The following is a 19,880-nucleotide window of genomic DNA, read 5'->3' as shown; positions in this document are numbered from 1 at the left end:
TGAACAGGTACCACTCTGACAGATTGTTGTTAATCACAGTACAGTACTTAAGAGCATTATAGTGTAAATACTTTAATATACTGTGAGTGTCAGTACTAACTATACAGTAAGTTTTGGCTCTTCAGTTGTGCAATTTTTTTCAACTTGGCTGATTCTAATGGACCAGTTTTGTCCACCATTGATCTGAATACTGACTGAGCAGACTGCAGTAGGTTGAACGGTGTATCAAACTCTATCACTTTACCAGAAGACAACACCTGTAATAAAATAATAACAGCAGTAAGGCTTGTGATAATGATCCAATAGCCAAAACATACAAAGCTTACAGTAAAATATAACACAACTGCCAAATATTGGACTTTTATGTTCAACATTCAGCCAAGAGCCTTGCTGAATTCCTTTTTAAACTCTAATTGGCTGGTCATTTTAGCCACACACTCTCTTTGCACTTTCTATGTAAAAAGCTAACTGAATCATTAGTCAACAATAATCATTAGTCATCTATCAGCATTAGTACGGATTGCAACAAAATGTTGAACAAGAGTCAGTGACCATTCTTCAGTGTTTGTTAGTAGTAGTTACATTCATTCTTGCCCACACTAGTATCTGCTCTTTTTCCAAAAATAGACTGTGGCTCCTTCGTATATTGCATGCCAGGGAATATAATCAACGACTATATATGTAGTATTGCAAGTCATACTTACTAATATCCTATCAGAGTCCATTACTGTTTCAAGTCGGTGAGCAATAGTCAAGATAGTACAATGGCTGAATTTAGTGCGGATCATTTCCTGAATTACGCTATCTGTTCTGTAACACAACATAAGATTGTTGATACAACTACATACCAAATCACTAATCTTGCATAAACTATAGTATGCACACATTGAGCTGAATCCTCAATAACTCATGAATGGAAGTGCACAAGTTCTTCAAACGTTTGGCTCATCTGTAGTACTGCTGACCTGCTAAAATATTTCAAAATCTTTTCATTCGAATGTCTGGTACTTCATTTATAACCAATCAAACTTTTTACCATACATTTTCTGTGAAGAAACCATAAAGTGTATAGTCTGTTATACCTCTTTTCTGAATTTGTAGTGGGGTTAAACCACATGTGTCTGCTTTTGACACCTTTACTGTCAAAAATAATCATCTGGTTGATTTCTCTTGAGAAAAAAATCTACGTTTAATTTCTTTTTTGGCTGTTTTATCAAGATTCAGCTCAACGTGTCATACCATAAATGATTAGCTATCATAATGGCAGGAGCACAAAATACAATATAGCATGCAAACATTTTACAAGGTGGAAAGTATATAGGATAGAGATGTATACTGTAAAGCTACATGCATATATAAGTTTGAGTACTTCATTACTTTAACTAGCTAGACAACAGTTTTTGTTTACAGTATGTACAACTTAGTGTTATAATTATTCCACTTACATTAGGTCAACATTAGCAGTTGCCTCATCAATCACAAGAATTTTATTTTTCCTCAGCAATGCTCTTGCCAAACATATCAACTGTCGCTGGCCTACACTAAAGTTAGAACCACCTTCAGATACTTTAGCATCTAATCCTTTATCTAAACTGGACACAAAATCCTTTAGTTGCACCTGTAGTGTATAAGAAATTCTTATATCTGTGAATGCTATCCCACTGGGGACCTGTGAGAAGGCTAAAGCCTGTGATTACAGGGAGTCTGAAACATGTAACTAAAACATTGAAGAACGCAGAAAAAAATCCCAGACCCAGTGGTGACTTGATCCCCAGCAACACGCAGTCTAGGTACGCACCAAAGGAGCCACAACAACCAGGATCTGAGATTTTCTCTGCATTCAACCTTTACTTCTCACCAGCTATGGTTTTATCTGTGAATGCTATCTCACTAGGGACCTGCATTTGCTAATCTGTGGAATAAGCATAAGGCCCTAGTGATTCAGATAAAACATTCTTTTAAAAACAGTAAGTATCATAGCAAAGTTTAAGGCCTTAGTCTCCAGTAAATAGTCCTTGTGCAATTAAATTTAATCAATGTAGGCTATACTACAAGGACCAAATCAGTTCTCATGTATCATGATAAACTTGTACATGATGCCTGATGTTTGTAGAGAACAATGTGTGGAAACAGTTTAGTATAAAGAATTTACAAAGGAAGCTACTGCTACAGTTTTAATATGTTAACCATAAACAGTCAATATGTACGTACTTCTTCTAGAGCATTCCATAGTTGGTCATCTCTGTGTTCTTTAAACGGATCCAAATTATACCTGACACTTCCACTGAACAATACTGGATCCTGTATAATGCATGAATTATTGAGTCTCAGTTTCAGTATACTAGCTATACCATTACCTGTGGAATAATTGATACTTTCTTGCGAAGATCATGTAATCCTATCTCAGTTATCTGTACTCCATCAATTTCAAACACTCCTTCTGGTTCTGCTAACCTAAACAAAGCTGCTAGCAAGGAAGACTTGCCAGCTCCAGTCCTTCCCACAACACCAATCTACAGATATAGTACTTACTATGTATGTAGTGCTATGTACATAGTATTGCATGGCTAACCTTTTCACCAGATTGTATTATGAGTGATACAGACTTCAACACATAGGGCAAGTGTGGAGCATATCTGAAATCGACATTGTCAAGTTGAATTGTTCCCTTGTCAGGCCACTCCAGAGAAGGTTCCTTGTCTTTTGAAAAAGACATCAATTCTGCCTCAGACTCCAGTTTGCCATAACCCATAACTCTCTCAACTGATACCAGCTAAATTATAAGACACAATATCAACCTTACAATGTTTGTATTACTACCACACATGCATTGATAATAAAATAGTGTATGATACGTACTTGCAAGGGCAAAGTAATTTATTTTATTTTATGGCATTTCATAATTTTGATGGACAAAATTATTGGCAAGGTAACATTCCGCTAAATGTGGGGTCTTGACCACATACTGTAGGACTACATAATTATATTGTTGTGCATGCTACACCTATGCAGATTCTACATAATTTAAGTCTTCATAATTGTGTTCAGTCACATTCTTAAACTAGAAAGTCTAGTAGTGAGAAAAAAATATGCCTTCACTGCACTGTTGGATTATTTTAAGGTATTCACAACCACCTGTAGACTTGTTATTATAGTCATACTATTCTATCCTTTGTCTAGTTAATACATTATGAACAAAGGTGCCTTTAGAAAACTTTGTGACGTTACACCACAATGTATTATCTTAATCTCTAATGGTACTTTTTTTTTATAACAGGATGATGGCTCTGTATTTTTCATAACACTTGGGTGAATTGGGTCCTCCTGACCTGAAAGATGCCTTTTCAGCTTTTCATTGATCTAGGAAAGGGTCAGCAGTAAAATCTGAAGTTTGTTCTCTTGGTGTGTACTCTATTTGCTCATCATGATGATGTCTCACAGTATTTTGAGGAATATTTCTATGGGAAACCCTTCAATGAGAAATCTGGGGAACAAAACGATCTCTAAAATGCTTCCTATTTGTACCTTTACTCAGTTCACTGAATTCAGAAATGATTTATCTTTGCACTACTACTTTAGCCAGTGTTACAGATATGGTGCCTTGTTTGCAATAATATTATGGACTGGATTGCAGGTTACAATATACTGAGTAAAGGATATGTTAAGATGGATCAAACACTTGTCACCAGGAAGGCTGATTTAGATCCTGATGACAAGCCCTTATAGCATTAAGTTTTCTAAAGTTTATGTGTATTTATACATCAAATCCATGTTGTGTATTGTAAACAAATTAGATTCAGTATAACTGTATAATGATGAATCTATAAGTCTTATATGTATATTGCGATGCATAGGGCAACAACCAAATGAAATAGAAAACCATACTCTAGTGAAACTTTAACTGAAACAGAGGTACATGTAGATACAATACTCATCATATACTTCAAAACTGTTTACTGGCTACATTAAATGTAATTGCATTCTGCAAAACACTATAATATTTTTTTTTGAGCACCACTGTTTGCAGTCTCAAAGCTTCTGTCAGTATCACAAAAACGTTGTGTGACTTTTGCATTAGGGTTTGGCCAAAAATATCACCCTATAACCAGCCTCACAATATCTTCATGATGCCTTGGCAGTATTGGTTAGGTATAACCAAGCCAAAAAGTTCCTTCAGTATGACCTGAAATGCTTTCAAAAAGTTGCTACAAAATTAAAATATATATATTCAGTGGAATTTTCTACTGCACCTACTAACTCACTGACTGACTGACTGACTGCCTGCCTGCCTGCCTGCCTGCCTGCCTGCCTGCCTGCCTGCCTGCCTGCCTGCCTGCCTGCCTGCCTACCTGACTGAATGACTGAATGACTGACTGAATGACTGACTGACTGACTGACTGACTGACTGACTGACTGACTGACTGACTGACTGACTGACTGACTGACTGACTGACTGACTGACTGACTGACTGACTGACTGACTGACTGACTGATTGACTGACTGACTGACTAATGCATTCAGACATGTAGCTAGCTATATAGCTACTACTATCTGCTCAGAGTGGCTTTAATAGTGTAGATCAGGACTTGTTTGTGCCCCTCCTCCTGGATCCACCCCTATACTGAGCATTCATTTTTCTAACATTTATAAAATGACTGAATGCCTACAAGGTGTCGATTCATGGTAACATGATGGATTCCCTACATTTGTAAATGGGAGTTGTCCAAATTTTCCATGGAGACTGGGTTGATTGCAGAAGCTACTGTTCTTAATTTGTAATGGGCTGAATGCAAAGTGTAATGGCCACTTCACTTTCCAGTCAATTATTTATAGTTCGGGCACATGTTCAGACGAAAACATTAACTCAGGTGCCACTCTTTCTTATGATGCAGTATGCACGGGTTCACCAGTGTTACAAAAAGGAAAACAAACAAGCACAAGGAAAAATTAAGAATTTTAAGTTCGATTAGGGATCATAGAAAAAAGGGGGAAACAAAGTGAGGTCGCCAACACCTGTAGATGTACTAATGTTTATGTTTAATGATTACTAGTGACATTTAATCCTTAATTCAGAAGTCATGGGTATGAATTAGGGATTAAACATCCACTAGTATATTTGCAACTGTAGGCGACCTCCCTTGTTTCCCTCCTTTTTCCTATGATCCCTTATCAAACTCAAAATTCCTAATTTTCCTTATAACTGTAAATTATAGTCCCTCAAGTACATAGGCTAATGTACAAGTTGTGATTATGGTAACCTTATGCACAAATACTGCATGACCTATACTGAAATGCAAATGCTTCATATTCATAACAGCCTACACATCCAATCATGACAACATAATAACTTTTCCTTACCAAATTCTCCACTTCAGCACTTGTGCGTATTGTGAACTGAAGTTGCCCAATTAGCCTAATAGCATAATACATGGACAGGCCCACCAGTGCTGGATCAACACCTAAATATAAATAATCAATCACACTTACATCTATAACTTACTACAGTGTAGTACTATACAAGTTTAGGAAATTGTGGGACCATAATGAAGTATTGTAAGACATACAATCACTTGCAGTGTCTAAATTTTTCCTTTCCTTTGAGTTGTCATTAAAGTCAAAGGACAAGAAATTAACTACACAATTTTTTACTTTGCTGTTCACTTCAAAGGAGTGAAAAAGTCACACCTAGTAATAGAATGATGTATATAGTTCATTTTTATATGAACGCAGATCTAGACGTATAATAAAGCCATTCATGTTGCAGTGGAGGAGATCTAGGACTTTCAAACATGGAGGCCCAGATCGAGACATGACCCCAAAAAATTGTAGAAGCTTTCAGGAATTTATGCTACTTTTGTAATCACAGTTAAAGCAATATTTAAAATTGTGAACTAAAACTAACTTAGTCTAATTGCAGCTTTGTTACTTGACTGGTCTGTATATTAGAGTGTCTCATTTAGTTTTAAGAAATGTGAGATGAAAAGCTGAAGGATTAGTAGCTATAATGGATGTCACTTAAATGCAATTACATGCATGCTGCTGAAATATAGTGCATTGTATTGTTTGCCACAATAAATCATCAAGGCAGAAATAAATTATAACTACATTCTGTGCTAGCTAGATTGCTAAATGAGCCAGTGAGCTAAATTTAAATGAGGATTTAAACTAAAACTACTGAAACCCATCTAAAGTACCAGTGCATGGTGCAAAATGCAATCTTACACTTGGCTTTGTGGCAAGGAGATATCAAAAAGCAAATATATATGCATATACAAAATAAACAAACTTACTATCTGTAAGTGGAATAGATGCAAACATTACAACTGCAACAAACAATCCTCCAATCGTGTCAACTCTTAGACCAAACCAGGGGGAAATAGCAATCTTAATATGCCAACTCTTACTGTGCTCATTCTGATAATAATGTAACTTGTTAACAAATTTATTTTGTTCTTTATAAGCTCTGATAGTTGTTAATCCATTAACTGTGGCTGAGATGTGTGAATACAATGGACTACGAGCTATAAGAAACATATGAAAATCCACATAATCAATTGTCCCTTTACCTATTGCTTCAATTCTTTGCACATCTCTGGAAGCATACAGAAAATAGTGACGCAACAGGAGGAGCAGTATGATAATAATTATAGCCGGAATTATAAGCCAAAAATTAGCAATACATGCAATGATCACACCAGATGATGCCTCCATTAGCGTCTGTACAAAATAATACTAGCACCAGACTGGTAGCTACTGGCAAACTAACTTACCGAAAAGAAGAAAACAAATTGATTAGGAAGAACATTATCCATATTTCCGGTGTCAGCTGAGAATCTGTTTAAAACACGGCCTACAAAAAATATGTGTGATTCACTTATATACAACCACTAGAAATTAATTTACCAAAACAGCACTATTATACAACTGTATAAAATATATTACTTCTACTAACAAATGATTTGGAAAATAACAGCTGAAATATTTTGCAGCTACACTGGAGTCAGGCACCAGGCATGGCTTCATTGTCTGCAGAAACCAGTCGTATATGTAATGCCAGACTCTAAATTAGCTTTTAAATTATCACATCAATACACACAGTAATTAAGTGACAAAGAAAGCTGGTGTGCTGCACCAGTGTGTTAATAACAGGAAGGCACAATTTTGCAGTGGAGTTGTTCATCGGGTAAAGTAGACAAATTTTAATGACATCCCCACAGCCATTCCCAAGGTACGCAAAATTATTGATGGTAAATTTTTCTTTGCTTCTCCTTTTTTCACACAAATTATAAAATCACTATAAATGTATAAAATAGTTGCCTTTGAAAATTTGGCAGTATGTTATAAGTATGTTATACTTATATAACATACTGCAGTCTTGAAGGCAAAATTATGAAGCAATATCAAATTTTTAAGGAGTGATGAACGATTTTTACAAACAAATAGATTTATATGTTTATCATACCTACAAAATGAACTGCCATTGAAAATCAGTTGTAGATGTGATTTTCATAAGGATATCTTTTTAAAAATCAACGTATATAAGTTGTAGTTCTAGCACAAGTAGGAATCATGTTTTCAATAAAACAGTCACTCATATTAAATATACGTATCTTGCAGTGGAGATTCTAGAACTTGCTATATAACACACTTATGTGTGCTGTATTAGAATTAACCATTCTATAGATTTTAAAAATTGTAACATATCAAACAAAAAACAATTCAATATACGTGGTGTACTTAGCTAAAACTGTTACAGTACCAATTTTTTCTTCAGAAATCACTATATCAAGAACAAGAAAAATGAGAAGTCAGCAGATTTAAAGGGGGTCAAAGGAAGGACTCAACCCCCTCAAAATAATGCATGTCAGTTATGCTGTAAATGATATGAATATCTCATCCAGTGGGATGCCTTATCTTTCCATAGCTATACAACTGTTGTTGGGCATTGCCAAGCAGTCTTTATCATGTGATTGCTGTAGTTTCAACAGCAAGCCAATTGAAACCTACAATTAACTATATTTGAGTGCTATATATGAGCATTTAATGCACAGTGTCAATAGAGAATTCAGATGGACATAGATTATACACAGCTATTTAAAATTTTTAATTGAATAGGGCAAAACCTACAGTAGGTATGACACTCTCGTCAATGTTGCCACTTCCACAGATTAAGGGTTTGCACAAGCTTATAGTTGCATTACATCTGCTTGCTCACAGTTTATGTCCATGCAAATTCAAGCTAAAACACTTGACAACCGCAGTGAGAGTTTTATGACACTTACCTAGTTATCTGGTTAAGTAGCTATGCAAACTTTTATAACACACACAGTGACATTTCTTAAACACCTTAGGTATTCAGAGTTTGTCAATACCTTCATGGGCACAGTATGGTTAGATCATTAACTGCCTAGCTACTACTATATATCACTACTATGTTTATGTGTATATAGATGTGTATCACTATTATACAATTGTATAAGGTAGCTCAGTTTGACATTATTGCTTTTTGAATATTGGACATACTCACATTTTGACCCCCCCTCCCTTTTCCAAAAGTCTGCATACAATACTAACAATTTTATTGGACTGCTTTGTTGTACATTGCAACACATAGTATCATAAATACTATTTGATTGAGACCATAACTTTTCTTACCTACTGGATTAGTGTCAAAAAACAATATTGGCGCTCGTAGTACTGATCTGAACATTTCATTATGTAAGTTGCGAGATGCTCTCAGACAAGATACAAAGCCAAATACTGATTTAACCACAGTGATCAATATTGATCCCCCCACTATTGCTCCAAATATTCCAATCCACTGGTTAGTGGTCAGGTCAAAGTTAGAGGTGTCGTCGAATGTGACATTATCAAGTCGTGGAGAACAACTTTCACCTTCAGTGGCCCTGAGCAAAGAAAGGTTCCATACAGCTTATAAGAAGGTCAATTCCTTACCATACTGACAACCACCAAGTAGTGGTCACAATGCTACCCTATATGGCAATACTACATAATAAAGAAGTGCTATGTAGATAATACCTGGGATGCTAAAAACACTGCAATAAGAAGGAGCACCAATATTGTATTTCCTCCAGCCTTAATATAAGTGAAGTAGGTCTTGTTAGAAATTTTTCCATGAGCTCTCTCTTCCTCTGGTTCTGTATTATGCTGGTTCTAAGTACATTTAATGTTACTAGTGATGCATAATGCTACATACATACTTCTGAATCTTTTCCTCTGATAGGTTCAGTCTCATTATGGACTGATATCACAGAGCACAACGATGGCACAGTATACAGAGATGCTCCCTCTAACTCCAGATCACTACTTGGTTTGTCACTATCTGAGTTCTCTAGTTTTGTATGTTTTCTAAAGTTTTCTATTGGTAAGAGATGTGCATTATCTCCACCCTTGTCAGATTCTTTGTTCATCTCTGTTGTATCTTCACATTCATCTACCACAATATCTGGCTGTTTAGTACTATCCTTCTCTATATCATCAAATAGTTCGGTTGGATCCATTCCACTTGATGTTAACTGCTCATAACTACCATACCCTTGTACACAACCCTTTAAACGTTAGGTCACAGAGCATTACAAAGTTAAGGCAAGCACAAACCTCCTTTAGCACTAGGATGGAGTTTGCATGTTGAGCATATTGTAACTGATGAGTGACCAGTACAACTAATTTATCAGACAAAACTCCACATACACATCTGTAAAATGGTAAATTTAAATAAACTGACATTCACACAAATGTACACACATCATACAGTAGTACTGTATATTAGGGATCATATATGGTGGTTTGCACTTTCTCACAAAACAAAAGGTTGGTCAGAAACCAGCCTCATAGTGCTTTGTCCAAAAAGTGCTTTCATAGCAGCCAAAAACACTTCTGAACTGCCTGCCTACCTGCCTGCCTGCCTGATGACTTCAGACAAGCATTACTCAGTAATGGCTAAGGCTACAGGTTTGATTGTTTCACTGTAAGACATCACTTCAGTCTGACAAGTGCCTTCTGGCACACATGCAATACGTACAATGCATGCATCACAGACTTGCCTTTGTTTTCCCACTGGCATCAATTCATTGTAGTGCATTATGGCTTCCCTCTGCTGACTATCCCATTTATAATGGAAGTTGTCCATTTTTTTCTGTATACTGGAATGATTGCAGATGCTTCTCACACTGTTCTTTGTTTGTAATGCTATGAAACAAGCTGAACATACAGTATAGCTGAAAACAAAATGCAATGGCCACTAGCAATTAATGGTTATGTATTGTAGGAATATACAGTCATTCAGTATTGGCCACACCTAATATCAGCTCTTTTAGTTAGTTGCCAGTTACTTTTACTACACCTTTTTATGATCAAGGTGTTTTGGTAGGGATTTATGTAGCTATGCTTGTATGTATATGCGTTTACTTACGCATCAAATAAGTGTCTACTCACTGCAGCATCTACTGCACTCAGAGGATCATCTAACAACATGATGTCACTGTCTCTGTACACAGCCCTACAATAATACATCACATTGCTGCTCACATAGTCTATATATTACATACCTGGCCAAGTTCACTCTAGCCTTCTGTCCACCACTAAGATTCACTCCTCGCTCTCCAATCAAGGTGTTCTCACCAAATGGCATTTCATCAATATCCTATCAACACAATATCACTTATCATTATTGCCAGTTACATTAATTTCTTCTCACCTTCTCCAGAGAGCAACACTCTAAAACTCTATTAAACCAAGGTTTATTATAAGCTTCACCAAATAAAATGTTTTCTTTTAGTGTTCCAGAAAATATCCATGGCTCTTGGCTTGTATAAGACACGGTACCCTTAGTGTCTACTGACCCATCTAATGCTTCTAGTTCTCCCAGTATACACTGCAGTATTGATGACTATAGAAGTCATAAAGTATGATGGTGATCAGGAAGAGCCAGCTAGTAGATAACATACCTTTCCTGATCCAACTGGACCAACTATTGCTAATAACCTGTTTGACTAGATGAATACACTTATGTAACAGCATAGGCCATTTTAAAAATATTGCTTTTACCTTATCAGTGGTGAAACTGATATTGTTCAATACTAGCTTCTCCCTTTCCTATGTTCAATGCAGCCAATGTACATACAAGTGATGCAATGTACCTCACTTGTGTCCAAGATGCTGTTAGGTTACTAACTACAATTGTGGGAGATAATTCATTAGACAATGATCCAAGTCCATAAGTTTCTTCTCCACTGGCCAGTTTTATAGTAGTCTTTTCACGATCAAGATGTGGTTTTCTTGTAGTATTATCTGGATCACCACTTCTTTCCACCATTTCATCTTCAAGCTCTGGTAGCAGCAGTAGTTTCTGCATTGGTAAAATAAGCATGGGATTTAGCACTAATTTTAATTGCATGCAAGGTTTCATTGATAATTGTTAGCTACAGTACCTAGATATATACAGTAGCTGACTGTGGCACTTAAAGCCTGAAATGGAAATATATTTTAGGATACTCAGTATTTCACATTTTAGATCAACCAGTGAAGATCCCTTATAAGATACACAAAGTGTAGCCATGTATGTATGTACAGTGTACATAGTCTTCAGTCATGATGACCAATAAAAACTTGAAGATACAAACACAAGTTAGAATTTTCTGTATGCACCTGACTTATTAACAATGAAAATACCTCTATTCTCTTTAACGCAACTGACATCTCTGCAGTATGCAATAAACAGTAGACCATCAGTTGCACTAAGAAACGCTTTGCAAAACTTAAGAGAATCAAACTAGTAAATACTTTCTTTGGAGTGAGGATGTTTCCCGAACCAGCATAAGTTGAGAAGATTGCAAAACTTAGTAAGCCAGTTGATGTGTAAAAAATTGCTAAATTGCAGCCATTGATTAGACTAGCTTGAGTGATGATCCTACTCTCCTTCCTAATATAACAGACCAAAAGCTAATAATGCATTATAAACCACTTTACTAACTTTCTGATTCCTTTCACATATTCATGGAATGCCCACTCCCATGCATACATCTTGATCAGTCTCATACCGCTGATGATCTCATTCATCACTTTCACTCTCCTGTCTGTCACTTTAGCAGACTTGAACCTGTACAAGCAGTATACACTTGTTCAAATTGTTATTACTGGCTTTACAGTTCCAGCACTGAGTGTCTGACAGCAACTTATGCTGCAGCCTTTGAATTACCAAACCTAGTAAACAGGAATTGAAGATCTTGACATTACTCAATACAACTAATAAGGCAAAACAGAAAATGGGCCAAGGAAAGGAAAATAACCCTTCCTATATCCCAGGATTCAAACTGCAGGCCACCCAATGTCTAGTTGAGCAAATGAAAAGTCATTGAATACGTTCCTTATGATGTATATGACAAGTAATCATGTGCCAACTAACTATCATGAATTGACCCAAACAATACACCGAAAATTAGGATTCAAGTTTAAAATATGTGGTATCCAACTTGGTAATATGTATATGTAGCTATCATATTTTACTATTCATTGACAATTTACAATCAGTGATAATTATAAATATTATTGCAGCCATTTCTTCCTTAAAGGGTGTATAAGCTCTTTATTTATAAGCCACTTCCTATTTACAGTCATTTAAGATTATGATTAATATAGAGAATGGTTAAGTACTTACACTTTTATGTAGCTACTAAAAAGACCTTTGTGGGTATCACACAAACCTGTACATTGCTTAATAAATGAATCTTTTTGCTCACCTCCACTTGGCATATATACGAATGGACACAAACTGTAGCAATGGCAAGAGCAAAAGAATCGCCAAAGCAGTTAAGCAACTTGGACCAGTTTCTCTCCACAACAGATACATGACAACAGGAATGAACAGTGGAACAGCCCACCACTCATGGATAAAATCAAAAGCCTGTAATAGACAACATACCAACATGCATCAATATTGATAATATATAACTATACCATATCAAATTTTTTAACATCATTGGAGCAAAGGTTTACAATACGTCCAATAGACTGTTGACTAATGGTAGACTGTGACAGCTTTACAACCTGATGATTACACACATCATGTAAACAAAAAGGTAGAATGGAAGACTATCTTGATTGGTGTGGCTGCGTAAATATAGTAAGAGGCAAGAACAAGATAAATTCAGGATATTACATAACTGAGTGGGAAAATTTATAAGGATGGAGGAAGACTTGCTATCAGACTGAACACTGATGTAAAACAGTGTTTGTTTGTAATGTTGCATGGGGTATTTTTAAACAACAGAGTCATAACTATCATGAATCATTGGAAAAGCTTGTTAATAATAATTATTATTATTATTATAATGAATGAATGACTTATAATACTTTCTGTGCAGAGTACAAGTGTCTTTGCTTGAGCTCAGTATTATGTGCTAAACGTATCATACAGAACACAAAAGGACATTATGTATGTACGTACCTTTGAATAAATTGCTGCAGTCAACACTATTCGGCACATCATTCCAATTCTATGCCCAATATAAAACACCCATGTGAATAAAACTACTGAACAACATGTCAATAGAGTTATTCCTGCAGCATAGAGGTATGCATTTCTGGTGACTATGTCTATCTCCTCTTCTTTTTGTTTGACCAATTCCGAACTATTAGAAGCCCTTAATGGAAAAAGCTCCTCTTCTAGACTATTCTTCTCACAGAAATATTGTGACAGATAACCCACAAGTACTGACTGGCCAATAGGAGGAAGGAGCTAATAATGCATATGTACAGTACTAAGCTATAAAAGACATGGTGACAATCCTAACCAACATAAAGAATAGGATTCCATGTACCAGTAGATTCCACTTGAAACAATGAAATAATGCGAACCACAGTCGAGGTGTTACATTCTTCTCAGCACGTTTCAATTCTTTTTCCCAAAATCTACAACAATAGTGTCACTATAATATACTGCCTTGAAACATTTCAATAGGTATATACACAAAATATATGATACATAGGTGAAGATAATGTCACTATATATTATCTAAATGCAAAGATGCAAACTAAACTATGTCTTGCGTTTCTTCAGTCAATAAAATTAATATTATATTGAATTCGTAACTAATGCTGTGCTTAAAAAATGGAAGGTGATGTAGCATGATATACGTGAACATATGCATGCATGCAAATTACCATAGGTTACTATGATTAAAGGTCTCTTGAGCTTGAGGTTGTACATTGCATGATTGATAGTTGTGAAAATAGTGAATATGAGCGGTGGCTATGCCTAGTTAGTGTCATATACACGCCATCAGGAAATTTACTGTAATTAATAACCAACTTGTTGAATTTCTCCAATAAAAGTTGTGATCTAATTCCTTCAGGTGTAGCATATAGATCATCTTGCTTTAGCTCCTGCTTGTATCCTAACCAGATCAGAGAGTGCACCCAACTATAGTAAAAGATAGGACAGTTGCCTTTTGTATTCAAAACAAAATGAATATATACACGATGAGAAACACAAAATAAATAGTTTCTATGTGTAAGCATGAAATGAAGTTGCAAGATACACATATAATCTAATAAGAAATACAGTGGCATTCATTGTCACTAGGAATTAACCTAATACCACGTGCACAAGTAGAGTAAGGTCTTTTAAGTGTAGGAAGTTCTAGGATCACCTCACAAGTTGTTTTTGGTTTCTTTACTAGAGTTACTAATGGAAGCAAAAATCTGATTAGTTACTCTTCTCCTACTAGTGAAGGCTAGCAACCAAAATGCAAACATTACAATTTTAAACTAGTAACACTTGAAATTCAACTCATAAACATTCAGTAAAAACTACATATGCAAGCAGTTCTAATTACCAAGTTCTGGGTGAAAACTATAATAATGTGTGTAAAACTTTATTAGACCAGAAAAGTGGTTTCCATCAACCATACTGGATCATGAACTTTGCATCTCCAATGATGCATCTGTATGGATATGATATTCACTATGCATTCATCGAATGCTAATGCAACATGAAGCATGACAACCATTTCATAAGTTTTGCAACTTTTCATAAATAGTGACGTTTTATATAGGTAAGAGTTTGTTATGTCATTATTACAGTATTAATTCACTATGTGTTATGATGATGATTATATACTGGGTCAAGACAGCATAGCTGATAATTGACCCAGGTAATTACAAACAAAAAAAAAAGAAAAAACATTTAACACATACATGCATACATAAAATTATTTATTGTGTGATGACAAGGTGGTTGGTAAAAATTTCTGTGGATTACTCTTCAATAAAGTTGTTAGGTAAAGTTCCATTCTCTTAATTTGAAGCTGTGCTGCTATAGCAAAAGCTATGTAGGATTATTTATTCTACCAGGTGGCTGTAGAGAGAAAATATCTAACGTGTGTCCAGCTACAAAAGTCATGTGTGAGTTTTTAAAGAATGCCAGTATTGTCAATGAAGCAAGCATCAGCAATATATTGTATGCATACATTTTCTGGCTGGGGGCGCACAAGAGACCATTAATAAGGCCTGCATTTTAAAAAAGCAATCAAAATGAAAAAAAAAGTATTATACAGAGCGTGCTAGCTATAAATAAAGTGTACGAGTTGGCCTATACACTTAGCTATTACAAAACAAAGAAAACATAGCCAGCCTACAATATTTTTATCTTTAAACAAACACCACTCATTATTTCGTTCAATAGGATGCTACAAGATTTCTTTCAGAAAATACCTTTTTCCTTGCATACGTACATAACATTCTTGCGTGCAAGCGGTGTAAGGATCTTGCAAAACTCTGCAAGCCTTTTATAAGCCGTTTCTTTTCATATGCAAGATCGTTATTCCTGGGCTGACATGAATTAACCAATATTAAACCCCAGTGCGTGGGAGTATCAAAGCGCCGCGCTGGGTTATAACTACCATACAGCTAGACAGAGCGGCGCTGCTACTGTACGATATATTAGTTATCACCCAGTGATAACTAACCTATCACCCTGTTGCGGAGCCAATCAGTCCGAGGCTCTTTCGTGACATCACTATAATAACCGCGAATGGCATTGTTTACCAATGGAACAAAGAGCCGAATAAGGAAATATTGATACAAAACACACCAATACAGCACTTAAAACTACCTAAATCTTACAAGAAAAGTGTTAATCCTTTACACAATAACACTACAAGTTACCAATACGATAGTTTAACAAATGTCAAGAATAGTACGTGACGATTTTCGCTCCAGCAATCACTCCCAACGGCCACTATGGTAAGAACTAACTTCCTCTAGCTTCATCGTTCTATCTCAGACTATGGTAGCCACTTGTTGGTCTTTATTTTTCTCTTGCACACCATGCGACACCACCATACCAATTTCTGACGAAGGCGAATCGTACCTGGAACCGCTGCTTCATAACACTGCCCTTCGCTACAGTTTGTAGGCAGTATGTAAGGTCTCTCTTGTAGCTACGAAGTAGAATCTCCAAACAATTTGGATGAAATCTTGAACACAGTGACAAGAACTCAAACCGGAACTTAATTTACTATCCGTAAACTTTTGCGCACTCCCACGCACTGGGATATAAAACAGTTATATCCCGTGTGCTCGGATGATATCATTGTTATTACACTCTTCCTCGGCTCCACCTCGGACTTTTATTATTATTATTATTTTATTACTAGGACCGTGTCACATACAACCAAGTACATACACCAACGTGACAGCCCCCCGGTGAGGCTATTAGGTGGTGAATGCATTATCCCCAAATCAACTCAATATGTCACAATAGTGACAGATATAACACAATAGTGGCATCGTAACTAAAGGCCACCAGTAGCTAAATGCCAGTACATCATTGGTGTGGTATAAATGGCACAGTGATGTGTACAAAGTATATGTATACAAAACATACAGGAGAGAACTATACATTATTGCAGTATTGTATGCAGCAATACATTATAGGCAACATCACCATGCAGATAAAAATTATTAGCCAATATACAGCAATGCATATCAACATCAACTAGAGCTAAGTAAGGTTCATCAGTGATGTAGCAATGGCACAGTGATGGGTGACACACTATAGTTATGCATACACAACTTTCAGGAGATAGCTACACAATGCTGTAGGCGTATGCAAGCCAGATGAACCAGATAAAGGAAGACAGCCAAGCCACTAGAGCCTAGTAGCTACGCCAGGTGAAGGAAAAAAAGATTAAGCACGTATTGAATTGCCTGACACCAACACAAAGAAAGTTCGCCATGCCAGCTGCACAAGACAAAATTGTTTACTTGTATTTTATATGTAACTGTAAGCTTATTGTAAAGAGCGTGGCATATGTCAGTTTAATGTTTTCTTGTATTGTTTATTTACGTGAATTAATCCACTGGCAGCTGGCATGGAGACTTGAGATGTTACAAACATAAAAACTTACTTGTAATCTTCTTGTTTACACAAGTGGCTTCTGGCTCTCCTGCAAGGGCATCACTAAATCTTCGCGCAATATGTAAGTAATTAAGCAAGGGTGTGGTACTGGGCGTTATATAGAATTACACGTATGGTCAAGTCATTAGCACAAACAGGAGCGACGATTATACGTTTGTGCCTTCATTCACAGGCGAATCTATCCCCGGTTAGTTCATGTCTCTAGGCCTCGTCGTTTTCTCAAACATTAATTATTAATTATTTATTTATTTATTTATGACGTAATTTTAACCGCGTTTCGTATTATTCTTAGTACTTGGTTGTATAATTATTAAAGCTTTACAGTGGCCTGCACTGAAGGTCTGACAGCAACATGTGCTGCAGCCTTTGGATTAACCTAACCTAACACACTGGAACTGGAGACTTAAAGATTACATGACCTAGCTAACAATAAGGTGAAACAGAAAAGGGTCAAAGAAAGGAAAAAAAATCCCTCCTACCCCAGGATTCGAACTGCAGGCCACCCAATGTCTAGTCGAGCGCCACACTCAGTCTCCTCCAGGAGGGATGGATTTTCTTCCTTTAAACCTAAGTATTTATTATTATTAAAGCTTTACTCGTGTAATAACAATGATATCACCCTCGTATCGGGATATAACTATAACATCTACCCTGCATGCATGGAGCTTATATAATAATTACCACTTTGAGATTACTTCGAGACAATTGTATCACTCATTGTTGATGACTCTATGTGTGGCAGAAGTTTGACTGGATCACGCCATTCAAGGTAGATATTAGCCGTATCGGTACGAATGCTTCCAATAACTATAGTTATGATCCACTGTAGCTATATAGGCCTCTAGAACCCAAAACTATAAGCTTACTATCGTTCAGTAAAGGCGCTTTGTTGGCTATAGAGGCATTCGATATATACTTGACTTTAGAATCGCTGGCTAACTATTAGTATTGGATTTGGATTTGATTACTGTCCAGCACTTGCAATCTGTGCTGGGGGTGGTAGGAAAGGGCAGTCCATCAAGCCCGGGGAAAAAAATAAATTACTGTGTAAGCCAGCCGTATGCCGATACAACACAAGGGGTGCAACTGCACAACCCCATGCACTGATAATTGTCTAAATGTTCGGTACAGCCGCTAGCATTACAGCTAAATCATTGCAGACCTTCAGTGCTGGTCACTGTAAAGCATTAATACAATACAATAATACAATACAAAATTCTGCATGCGTGTATGTACCTGAAGAAAAGTTTAGAGAACACATTCGCCTTCTTTCTAGGGTCATTAGCAGGTTTCTCGAACACGAAGTCTGTATGACTCTTAGTATCCATGTGGACTCTCTCCCATGCATGCACTGCATGTACTATTCAAGTGGTTGCCGCTGTACTCAGTCAATCATTGTAGAGTGTAGTTTTGCAGTTCGTATTTATATAGGTCTATGCACTCGTAAAACCCGCTTGCAGTAGCTATACTTACGTAATTATACCGCAGGAATGTAAATTCCGTTAAATAGTTTTGATTGTATGATGACGTCATAAATTGTATCTAAAGCTGTCAGTCACTTTAATGTTAGTGACGTCACATACTGTGTTTTCTTTATTTTTATGTATTTGTTTATTTAATGCTATCTTAAATATTATATATTTAAATAATTTATGGCCAGTGTAAAAAAAATTCCTTTTTTATTTATTATTATTACTTTGCAACACCATATGCAAGATTACAGAATTAAAAAATGGTTGTACGATAACATTAATTAATGCTGCAGATGCCCTTCCACCTCGATATGGTGGTTTGGGTATCATAAACCCAACTCTTATTGCAGCTGAGGAGTATTCAGCCTCGTGTCACATTGCTGAGCCTCTTTCACAATTCATTCTGGACCGGGGTATCAATTCGGCTATTGTTAAAACAGAACAGCTATCTCGCAAGTCCGCAATCCGCAATTCCAAATCTTCCAACTATTCGGATAGATCTTCCAGTTTGCGTACCCACTTAGATCCCTCCTCTCAACGCGCTTTAGATCTAGCCTCAGCCAAAGGGGCCTCCAACTGGCTTACCACCAGGCCCCTACAGGAACATGGCTTTGCACTGCATAAGTCCGCGTTTCACGATGCCGTGGCACTACGTTATGGGTGGTCTCCTCAGCGGACTCCTGCTCACTGTGCATGTGGGACTTCCTTTTCAGTGGAGCATGCTTTATCCTGTCCCAAGGGTGGCTTACCTTCTATCCGACACAATGAGATCAGAGATCTAACTGCTACCCTGTTGACTGAAGTATGCTCTCAGGTAGCTGTTGAACCAGAGCTCCAGCCGGTTTCACAGCAGGACTACCCTGCTTCTGCCAATATCCAAGATGGTGCCCGTCTTGACATCGCCATGAATGGTTTTTGGGGTGGAAGAAGTGAAAGATGTTTTGTGGATGTGCGGGTGTTCAACCCT

General features: G+C 36.7%; 1 protein-coding gene across 3 annotated transcripts; it reads right to left on the bottom strand.

The window, feature by feature from the left end:
• Positions 1-18,854, bottom strand: LOC136240124 (ATP-binding cassette sub-family C member 4-like). 3 transcript variants are annotated; one of them, XM_066030974.1, is made up of 29 exons: positions 18,678-18,853; positions 14,331-14,441; positions 13,813-13,930; positions 13,467-13,757; positions 12,977-13,066; positions 12,760-12,923; positions 11,994-12,119; positions 11,693-11,942; positions 11,166-11,369; positions 11,069-11,116; positions 10,969-11,013; positions 10,719-10,910; positions 10,570-10,664; positions 10,434-10,520; positions 9,620-9,716; positions 9,223-9,570; positions 9,041-9,175; positions 8,957-8,994; positions 8,657-8,907; positions 6,772-6,851; positions 6,568-6,718; positions 6,292-6,522; positions 5,360-5,460; positions 2,573-2,773; positions 2,358-2,513; positions 2,212-2,301; positions 1,446-1,618; positions 705-810; positions 1-257 (listed from the first exon to the last, which is right to left on the bottom strand). In XM_066030974.1, the coding sequence occupies exons 1-29, from the start codon at positions 18,767-18,769 to the stop codon at positions 96-98; spliced, it is 4,233 nt and encodes a 1,410-aa protein (XP_065887046.1). In that variant the 5' UTR covers positions 18,770-18,853; the 3' UTR covers positions 1-95. The 3 variants fall into 3 exon arrangements, with proteins under 3 accessions (XP_065887046.1, XP_065887047.1, XP_065887048.1); XM_066030975.1 differs by lacking the exon at positions 18,678-18,853 and adding an exon at positions 17,431-17,508; XM_066030976.1 differs by lacking the exons at positions 1-257; positions 705-810; positions 1,446-1,618 and adding an exon at positions 1,625-1,912 and having other exon boundaries at positions 18,678-18,854.
• Between the last annotated feature and the right edge of the window lie 1,026 nt (positions 18,855-19,880).

Source organism: Dysidea avara, chromosome 12, assembly GCF_963678975.1.
Source record: "Dysidea avara chromosome 12, odDysAvar1.4, whole genome shotgun sequence".
Lineage (NCBI taxonomy): Eukaryota > Metazoa > Porifera > Demospongiae > Dictyoceratida > Dysideidae > Dysidea > Dysidea avara.
The sequence above is the reverse complement of the archived record's forward strand: the minus strand, read 5'-3'. Positions and strand labels throughout refer to the sequence as shown.

Bases quoted from the DNA above. Each gene is read 5' to 3' on its own strand.
- LOC136240124 (XM_066030974.1), bottom strand. From the start codon at position 18,769: ATGGATACTAAGAGTCATACAGACTTCGTGTTCGAGAAACCTGCTAAT. The intron at 8,908-8,956 runs GTAAGGAATTGA...TTCTTTGCTCAG, and splicing joins ACTTGGTGGTTGTCAGTATG to GGCCACTGAAGGTGAAAGTT. The intron at 6,523-6,567 runs GTAAAGGGACAA...TGTTTCTTATAG, and splicing joins GCAAAGAATTGAAGCAATAG to CTCGTAGTCCATTGTATTCA.